This window comes from Varroa destructor, unplaced genomic scaffold (assembly GCF_002443255.2).
Source record: "Varroa destructor unplaced genomic scaffold, Vdes_3.0 BEIS01000005.1, whole genome shotgun sequence".
In the NCBI taxonomy this organism is placed as follows: domain Eukaryota; kingdom Metazoa; phylum Arthropoda; class Arachnida; order Mesostigmata; family Varroidae; genus Varroa; species Varroa destructor.
The window spans coordinates 27,157,148-27,167,523 of record NW_019211458.1 but is presented as its reverse complement, the minus strand read 5'-3'; the positions used below and the strand labels follow the sequence as shown (position 1 = coordinate 27,167,523).

Here is a 10,376-nt window from a genome sequence, read left to right as displayed (position 1 = left end):
TATATTCTGTCACGTCTGCGTCCCTTCTAGTCGTTCGTCGGTAATATGCAATGTATCGTCAATGCGGCAACTGCGTGCACGAGATCATTCATTACGGTAGCGTTGGTTGACTGGCTAGGGGTTCGAGCAGTTGGTGGTGATGGTACTATTAACATAGTATTAAAAATACGTTGCTATTTTGGTCTATACGCGTCTGCGTTGAAGTTGTTATTATAAGTTAGCGATTCTCGTCGCTAACTTATAATCCTGTCACGAGCTTCCGTAGCCGCGTTGAAACTTTATGATTGCAACATACGAACGAGGCATACGGTTTGCGTAACCGCGTCAAATTGTATCTTTGTAAGATTTGTTTAGATCTTCAATTAAATCAAATGAAAAAAAGTTTAGAATAAACGCCGCTATTGTCAACAGTGTTGCAGGATGATGCGAGCGTAGAAAGTACGTTTCCGCGTTGTTTACCGCCGATCGATAGGCACCGATCGAAGAAACATTAGGTGTAAAGATGGTGTTTTTTTAATTAGTTGTTACTTTGCTTTCTGTTCTGTTCGGTTCCTGAATCGAGCCGTACGACGCTAACGATAAGGTATCATCGGATGGTGTTATTTCATCTGTAGTTATTTAGCGTAGCATTAAATAACTGGAAAATACGAAAAGGCTTTCAACGCTTTGCGACTTTTTACTCTGTCTGGTAATAAGTTACCAGAAAGAACGACCTGCACATGAAGAAGAAACAGCTGCTGAATAAGAACGCTGTGGGAACGGCATCGGCAGCTGGGTACAGTCTGTATCAAATCAACCACGAACGCTTCTAGGTTAGCTCTAAGAATTACTATACAGATATTTCAGTTCTCACGCGCCACGTCACCCACTTTCAACTCCGTTGAAACTAATGGCTGCAGTGTTACACAATAAGATTGCAGAAAAAAAGGGAAAACCATCTATGCAAACGATTCTCCAGTATTACCAACCCGTACGTACCTCTATTGAAAAGTATATAGTATTTGATTAGTGCTGATAATGAAGCAATACTAATTTATTTTTGCATGTAATTCGTCAGCATGTCTGTATCGCGGTGCATCTGCTGCCACCGAAACGGGCAACCGATTATAATCGAAAATAGCATTCTACGTACACAGACACAATAAACGGAGGCTTTTCTATCTAATCGTCTTTTACGGGCGGCAAGAAATCCACAAAGACCGGTAGCCACCAGTTAAGCGGCAAAATCCCGATAAAGTCCTATTCCCCTTTCCCGCCCACCAACTAACTTCTTCTTCCTCTCCGGGTCAGATCTGTCTCTGCTACAAACGATAGCATGACAAGTTTGTCTGACAAGGCTGTCTTGCCCGTGTTCGGTTGGCAACAACCGCGTGAGGCTTCGCTGTGCACTGCGCCGTGTCTGCAATTCGTACACACGTTTATTGTCAAGGAACTGCCCTACCACTTCGTTGTTGCCTTGAAGACTCAATTTGTCGATTTACATCAGCAACGATCCATCAGTCTTTTGACAAAATAAAGGACGACGATGCGCGAGCCGTCAAAGCGCCAGTGATGGCGGCGGAAGAGAGCGAAGAAAAACGAGAGAAAAAGAAAAAACGATAAAGAGAAATCGAAGGAATTGAATGACAAAATGATCCTTCTGTCGGTCCGAGCGACTTTATCGATGCCTGTATAAGGAAGGGTGGTAACAAAACGAATTCATCGATCGCGAGAGTCTGCCGCGTGTCGCAGTGACCGGAGCATCGAAGTGGTGGTAATAATTGGCGTCAAGAACAACTGTCGACTATTCGGGCTCGACGGCCGCCAACCGGAGCTGGAGTGACCTTCTTGATGCGTTATGTGTTGACCAATGTCATCGCCGCTGTCAAAGGATGATTTTCTTCCTTGTTCACCCTTCAAAGCGGAACCAAACTGTTGACAAAAATCATTGGATGGTGAAGAGTGATGACATAAAAGAAAAAATATATTCCTATAAGGAGAAAGAATGAGTGAGATCAAAGGAGAGAAGGATGACACGTGCTATAAGCAAAAACTGTACTGCTTTATGTTATAGAATTGTATGAATTTACTTTACTATATGAACTATTTTTATATTTATTTATTTATTTTAAGATAATGACACCCCCATTCTTTGTCCTTGTCTAGAGGAAAATCAGTTAAATACCCGAACTAACTAAACGCTGACAACGATTTCGGTTGCGAAAGGATAGATACGAGTTATAGATACAATGTATGAATACGACTCGTTTCAGCCACCCAGACTTTCTGGTAGGCAATGAATTGATGCACCACATCAAGATAAAGTCCGGTACAAATATTCTGCCCCTGACCAGCGGGATGATGACAACAAGGGAATCGAAAACAGCCTTAACTGGTTGACTATTCCCGAATGCGGTAATCATGATTCTGCCGAGGGAGGACGTGCAAAGCAGTGTATGTAAGGTCCAATAATAGGAGCTAGCAATCGTTATTACATCGTCAGTAAATGGCCACAATCTTTGTTATCTGTTCTGGGACACAATCGTTGTTGACGTGGTTGTTGCTTCCACGGCTCTCCCGATACCGTGCTTGTGTTACATATAACAATCAGAGACGCCAAACTAATACTGTGCAATATATTGTAATGGCCCTCCTCACCGTCTGCCGTTATTTATCCGTCTTTCGTGTGACAAACATAAATGACACGACACGAAACGTTAACACATACACACGCAGATACGTAACAGTGGTGAGTACGGACCACTCGTGCAAAATGGCAATGGTGAGAAAATGACAATGGATCGTATAGACGAATGAACTAACACTACAATCTTTTATTATTGTTCGACTGCATCATCTGTACAGCACCCCCTCCCCCGCATGTTGCCCCGCAGCATCGAGCGATTGTGATTTCGCTTGCGCATGGTCTCGTCCCCGCTGAATGTTCCGCTGACGATATAGTTTGCCGATGATCACGAATCGTAGTACAGCCAGACATTGCATCGCACAGTAATGGCAATATTGTGCCGTTGCTAGTTAGGCACAAATGGCAACAATAGAAGTCAATAAGACGGTTTTGTCCAGTGCTTACGATGTGCGTAAATAGACTTCACGGCAGGGGCCGGACTATGGACATTGCTGCAGAGCGGAGCTGGCACTAGTGCAAAAATCGGCCGTACTATTATAATGGCGCTTCGTACGGTAGTAACTGGCGGTGTTACTAGAAAATCGCTAGCCAATAACTTGAGCAGAAGCAAAAGCAATCGGAGTGTCTACGATATAGACGGCATTAGGGATTAGTAAGTGGTTCGTCCAGCAACCGGCAACCGCCGTGAGCTGCTGTCTTGTGTCTTGCTTCGGGGGCGAGGCATGCCTCCCCGTAGCGCGACCTTGGACTTCGTTTGGATAGCGGCAGCATCCGCATACAAACAGAAAACCACACACATCGATATATCGAATCGTAATGTAAGTAGTAGATCTCAATATACGGATGCATAAAAAACAGATCAGCAAAGCATTTGTACGACGTACATACACACCGATACCGATAAACAGACACACCTTATGTACATACACATATAAACACGCTTACAAAACGTTGACGGATCGATAGTAAATGTGAGAGATACTGCATCGTCACTGAACTAGATAAGACGGGTAGCAGGTGGAGTCATTTGGCGATTAGGAAATAAAATTAGATGATGGTAGAATCGGCCGACAAAAAATTGAAACTGCGAGATAAATCGCCGGAAAATTCGATTTTGTCTGGCATGGTCACACTATTTTGCCATGCAATGGGCAAGCGATTCAGTGTTAAGCGCTATATTAGCAGCCGAGAAACTGAGAAAAAAGAAAATATTTTTTTTTCGACATTCGAGTTTTATCCAATTATATGATACTTGAACGGACGCGATATAATTGTTTAATATACTTATAAGTTACATTCGGATCAATTTATGTCAACAACTGTTGTATAGCATAACTGCACACTAGATATTGTATAAAAAAAATAACAAAATCGCCATATTCTGACGTTATCTATCTTCTTTTTGATTGCGTTCTATCTCGTTGCAGTTTTTCTACCGGCCGGCATCGTGCGTAGTCGTAGAGACACGATGAAGCCTCTGTTACTAAACGGAAGTAAACACCAGAAATCTGTGACCATCGAAGTTGAAGCTTCTCCTTCAATTTCCGTTACGCTTGAGGAAGCTGCGACGACAAATGCCATCCACTCCACCTGTATGCCGAGCAACGGCAGCGGTGACAAGTTCTTCGCCGACCAGTACTCGTGCCGATCACCCCCGGTCTTCATCTTCTGCGTCACATTGGTCGAGGTAAAAAGCACCAAGCTGATGAAGAACAGTCTAGTTTGTCATCCTACGCATATATTCTAGTTATGCGAACGTAAAGTGTCATGTCATTTTACGTTCATTACCTCAGTCGAAATCGATGACGAAGTCTACTAGGCGAGTCAGCCAGCCGGCGCCATGCTGCTTCCGTAACTAAATAGGTATTACTAGTAGTAGTGTTACTAGAAGGTAGCGCGCGGTGGATTTACGCACGGTGGGTTTCGTCCATTTGGCGCTCCAGACGTACCAGGAATAGAGGACACATGTAGGCGGGCGGACGGACGGACCCAGCGGGTTACGTTATCCAGCTGGTGGCCTCTCCCCCACATTGGTCCGTGTCTGTGGCTATGGCGGGTCGGTGTTCCGTTGATGCGTCCCCCGCCACGCAAGGCCGGTTGCGCCCACTGAAGCACGATCAACGTCAAAGCCAGTAAAAGTAGGAGAACAGCGGCAAGAAGCTCGAACAGCAAAGCTTCTGCTATCCTCTTATTCAACGACAACGACTCATGCAAGCAACGCGAACGTATATTTGTTCCGTAATATTAACACAGCCCCAAGCGCAGCGGTACAAGCGACAATAGCGAAAATATCAAAAATGGCCAACTATTAAACCCCCTAATACTTGAATTGTTATTGGCACGACAAATGCGTTGTGACATTACCGTCGTCAAAAGGCCACAAAAGCGCGCACAAGCCAACCCTGAAGCGGCAAAACCACCGACTTTATTAATAATGAATCTATTTAGCGCACTCAATATCATCGTAGCTTGTGTATATGTTTCGGTTTTATCATACATGCACGACGTTTGATGCTGATCGACGCACCCGGCGTTCTTACTCACGCTAACTGTAAATCCAGTTTGTTGATCTCGTTTGATTTTAATTAGGCGCGCGTATATATATATATATATATATATATATATATATATAGCTATCGCGGCTATCTGATATGACTGTTTGTTACGCTATCGTTGTTCTACGGCAATTTAAGGTAGATCGTTGGGAATGAAAGCCACCCGATTCTATACCAAGTCATGGTCCGGTGGAGAAATAGACCAAGATATCTGAGGTGGCTTGCATGTAGATTTTGGCTGGCGCGCAGATTGCTGCCCTTGTTGGTGATACTGTTATTCCCGCTGGTATCTCCCCCGCCGTCACCGCGTGCACAGTGTCTACTCAGATTGGCGTTGCCCAGCTTGCTTTTCCTGGCACAGCTTTCCGCTACTGCACTATCACAGCGGGCCTTGATGATGCTCCTGAGACTGTTACGTCTCGCGCTGCTGGAATAAGTGGCCATGTTACTAACATAACCAACGCTACGCTGCCATAGTCCGCTTGGCTGGATCGGATCGATGTAGCAAAAAGCGCCTGATGTTGCTAACTCTCTCAGTGCCGCTGCTGCTACTGGTTTAAGCGACGCTGGCGTGTCGTTGGCAGAGCTCGGCTCGTCCGTTCGCCGACGCCGCCACCGCCGCCCGATCTGGGTTTGAAAAAATCAAAGTAGGCCAGCACAGCACATCTTAGCAGCAGCTTCGCTACGAGCGACTGCTGTTGCTACTACTACCTCTGAACGGCCACCCCACGCCACTGTGAAGCTTTTAACGTTGCCGCTGACGCTGGCGACACCGCCAGCATCCACTTCTCTGATCAAAACAACGCGGCTCCACCAACAAGAGGAAAACAACAGCTGTCGCCGTAATGGCGAGAATGGGTCCGATTCGTTCCGAAGAGCGTTAACGTCAGCGGAAACGATCACGTTGTTGTATTGTTGTTGTGGTCGTCGTTGTCGTCTGCCGGTGCAAAGGCGGCAGAGACGATAATACTTTCGATGGGAAAAATAGCTATACGCTCACTACTACTATGCTATTACGGTTGTTAATGATAGTGGATATGGTGGAACTATTAGGAAGCGGGAGCAACAACTTTCAACAAAAACGAAGTAGTCGAACAGGTCCAACACCGTTGCTGCCGAAGAGGTGTTAGCTCGAAAGACACACACATACGGTCGACAGAATGTACTGGGTCTGTTGCTTATGATTTGTTGATGATGTTTGTGTATGGGCAGCGTAATGGTGAACTGGTGTTCACGTGACTTTGATATTACGATCGTAGTAGTGACGGTCGAAATAGAAGGAGTCATAATAATTATAGTAGCTAAGTAAGCAAGCATGCGAATTAATTCGTGCTACCAGTATCGCCACGGGCACTTCTAGGCTATGGGACAGGGCGCAGGAAGGCACATTGAAGGAAACACTGCCATATGAAGCGTTTTATACGAGTCACAACAACTTCACACTCAGGAAAATTTCCACTCGGCAATGGGGCAGCAGTGGCACGGACGTGCTTGCCCGGCTTCGCCGACCGAGTTACGCATGTCTGCCTGGTGCGTGTCACACTAATGAAGAGTGGCAGTGATGCTATATCGCTATAGCACTCTTGAATGTCACCCTGGTTCTTGCCAATGGTCGGACGCTGTCTGGCGTCTGTGCGAGTAAGCGGGGGCGGCTCGGAGGAGGTTAGACAAACGTGACAGACGGACCGATAGACATACACGCGCAAGGGAGCAACAGCTGTTTGCGCAGATACGCTTGGGCAGGAGAATATACGGAGTTCGTTTCGGTGATTTCATGCTGAGATGATCAACGAGTTTAATTTATCTACCCTACTATAGTTTCGGTGCTTGATATGGCGGTGAGTTTTGGTTGCAGATGCAGTGGTACTAACCGATGAAGTATCAGAGACAAATGTAGGGCAAATGCAGCAGTGAGGCACATTTCTTGAAAATAATAAACATTCTTTCTGTGTGTCCGCTCAATGACACGATGTAAACCATCAAACGGGTAGATTATTTGCTGTCGTTGACAAAAAAATAACGTTTGACACACGCTCAAGATTTTTCGGTACATAAATATAATTTGACACGAAACAAAAAATAGACCAAGTGCCAGCCGCAGTGGCGAGCTAGCTAGCGAATATTGCGGTAGTGGTAACCGAAGAAAATCGCGTCTGACGCCACACCGATGTCCCTCGCTTGCTTGCTCGTAACAACAAAAAGAAGACTCCGTTACTTCGATGCTGTACAGCGCATGAGTGGGAGAACATTATTTGGCTATCCACTTTGGTACGATACATTGACGCGCTACGGTGGTCAGAAATGATGGCCCAAATTGCCAGTAATAGTTATAATAATTGTGTTTAGTTGGGTGCTTTGCGCGTGTCCACTTGTATGAGCCCAAATCGTTAGCATTGCTACTATTTTCGGCCAAGCCAATGCTATCAAAGGCGATGTTGTACGGCGGGCTTCGCGATGTTGATGAATCAACCTATTGAACATATACTACCTATACAAAGTTCGAGCAATCTGCATTGTCGTTCGTTCGAATCAACCAGTTATAACAAAAAGTCTTACGGCGCTAATGATATTTTTGGCGACCACAGCCGTAATCGTGGTCGAGCGACATCGCCGAGCTGACAGCAGCTGCCAGTTATATCTTGGTATTAACGGACCAACACCGTCAGCGTAATACGCAAACCGTTGAAGTGAAGTGAAAAGTGCCAACGGTCGATGGCCGATGGTGACCATCGGCCAGTATTAGTTAGCCGTTTTTGCAGCGATTGTCGAAGAACAACATTAGAAGCTCCTGCCACCGCAACAAATGGTTGAAGCCGCCGATTACTGGTGAAGAGGTTCACGGTTGCCTACATACATACACGTGCACGGTTCTATAGTTAAGAGATCTTTAGGTGGCAAATATTTGCTAGTCGTTGTTTATATATATATATATATATATATATATATATATATATATATATATATACATGAATGACATATGTACATTTTATTAGATCGCAAGGTCTTGCTTCGTCGCACCTGACGAGCTACATTTCCAGGCTATACCGGACTGCAGTATTGCATACTACTATAATCACGGCATAAATGGGCACATGCGACACCAAAGTAAGCTTTCTATATTTAGATAGGTACGGAGTATCTAAGTCAAATAGCCCTGAGAGCTGGATGCGCGACATCTCATTTGTGTTGTAGACGATATCTTCTGGAGAAGAGTGTCTCTGCTGCTAGCGGTTGTTGTCATTCTATGTTACATTGTTTCAAGGCATAACCATGATATGGATGCCCGTTTACGACAGCAGAAGTAGAATTAGCAGTAATTCCTTGATATAACGATGCGCAACTAAGGCCTCGGACGGAAATCTCGGAGCGTTTAATTAATTATATGGTACGAGTAACAGCGGCCGTTTTTCCCGGCCGTCCAAAGTCTCTGCGTTCCTTCTTGGAAGAGTGCTCCATAACAGAGGCACCAAGATGTCGAACTGGGTGGGTATAATGTTTGCTGCCGCTATGGCTTTCTCTCGAATGCTTTGTTTCGTTCCCGTCACCGCTACTCATGTCTAGCACGAGAAACCGATGTGATATTTAAGCGAACGTGTACGTGGCGCCTCTTCGTACAGAGTCTGACCCCAGAGATGCATTCAGTCGGATGGCTAAGGTGATTCCTTCGACTGTCTACCGTTACATCAGCTCAATGGTTTCACCTGGAACTCTCGAGCGTCGCTATAGTACATACTACTATAATACTAGATTTAATTAGCATTTAGCATCGTATTAGTCGTATTAGCTGTATACTGTACTTAGTTTATAAAGCTAATTTTTTTCTTTAATTTTGGTTTCTCTCTTTGCAGTTTCTCGTGTTCGCGTATGACTCGACGGTCGGCCCTATTACGCCTATTAATATCGACTCACCGTTTATCTATCGGCCAGATCGGCGCTACGAGGTTTGGCGATTTTTATTGTACATGCTGCTTCACGCGGGCTGGGTGCATCTGTTGATCAATCTGAGCGTCCAGCTAGTCGTCGGGTTACCTCTTGAACTCGTTCACGGATCATGGCGGATTGGCTGTATCTATATGTCGGGGGTGCTCGCTGGATCTCTATCAACGTCTGTATTCGATTCAGAGGTGTACCTGATCGGAGCATCAGGTGGAGTCTACGCCCTGCTCACGACGCATCTCGCGAACGTCATACTAAACCACCGATGTATGCAGTTCGCGTGGATGCGTGTCGTCGGCGTGGTTATCATTGCCGGCAGCGACGTTGGCTTCGCTGTCTACCACCGCTACATGGAACCACAAGGTTTACCAGTTAGTTATATCGCGCACGTGGCTGGAGCTTCCGCGGGCCTTACGGCTGGCCTTCTGATGCTCAGGAACTTTGAAAGAAAATTCCATGAGCACTTGCTCTGGTGGACTGCTTTGGTAGTCTACGTGGCTTGCATACTCTTTGCAGTCCTGTACAACGTCTTCAACATTGAGGGCATCGTTACGCCAGCGGAGATTCTCAAGCCGTACTGAGATCTAAAAGGGCTTGGTCTGATGCGCTAGCTAGATCACGTCGATCACGATCATCGGCAATCGAAAAATTAGCGGGCATTGCCTTGTGTGAGGAGACCACAACAGCTGTCGTTCGTACAGCGTCGGTCACCTCAGATATTCTTTATGGTATTGCATTCCTTCGCTTCGGGCCAAGGAACGAGTTAACACAGATACGACAAGAGCAGACGAAAATTCCCTTGTTCTGCAGCACCAAGCGAAAGGAACACGTCTAGTCACTCACCAGTTGGAATCAAAAAGGACAGCGGCCTTTGAACTTGACGCCAAACGGCACGCTCGAGCTGACGTTGATGACGGGTTGCGACTACTCTGAGCTGTTACGAGCTATTATCCTGTACATATCTATGCGACCTGGAATAATGTGTTATACTGCAAGAACGAAAACGAAGGCCTAAACAGAACACGAGAAAGCCAGCAGTCAATTAGGCTAACACAATAACGCCGTTTGATAATGTTTATAGCGACGTTCAAATGGTCACAATGGGCACAATATGTAATATAGAATGGCTTCGGATATCCTACAACGACACTCAAAGTCGAAATCGGTCTACAGGATCCAGAAGTATTGATGAGCGAATGGAAATGTATAGTTAGCAGTGTAAAGAAAGTTGTTATTTAAGTAACTTTATTGTTACTGAT

General features: G+C 45.5%; 1 protein-coding gene across 4 annotated transcripts in view; it reads left to right on the top strand.

Moving 5' to 3' along the window:
- LOC111251736 (protein rhomboid-like) overlaps positions 1-10,370 on the top strand; it is a 16,853-nt gene extending 6,483 nt beyond the window's left edge. For 3 of the 4 annotated variants that reach the window (XM_022808647.2, XM_086990347.1, XM_022808648.2), the window contains 2 exons: positions 4,054-4,313; positions 9,030-10,370. In XM_022808647.2, the coding sequence (XP_022664382.1) occupies positions 4,095-4,313; positions 9,030-9,698 (888 nt within the window). In that variant the 5' untranslated portion in view covers positions 4,054-4,094 and the 3' untranslated portion in view covers positions 9,699-10,370. Of the gene's footprint in view, positions 1-985; positions 3,445-4,053; positions 4,314-9,029 lie in introns of those variants that run through there. The other variant, XM_022808649.2, reaches the window with a different exon arrangement.
- The last annotated feature ends 6 nt before the right edge of the window (positions 10,371-10,376 follow it).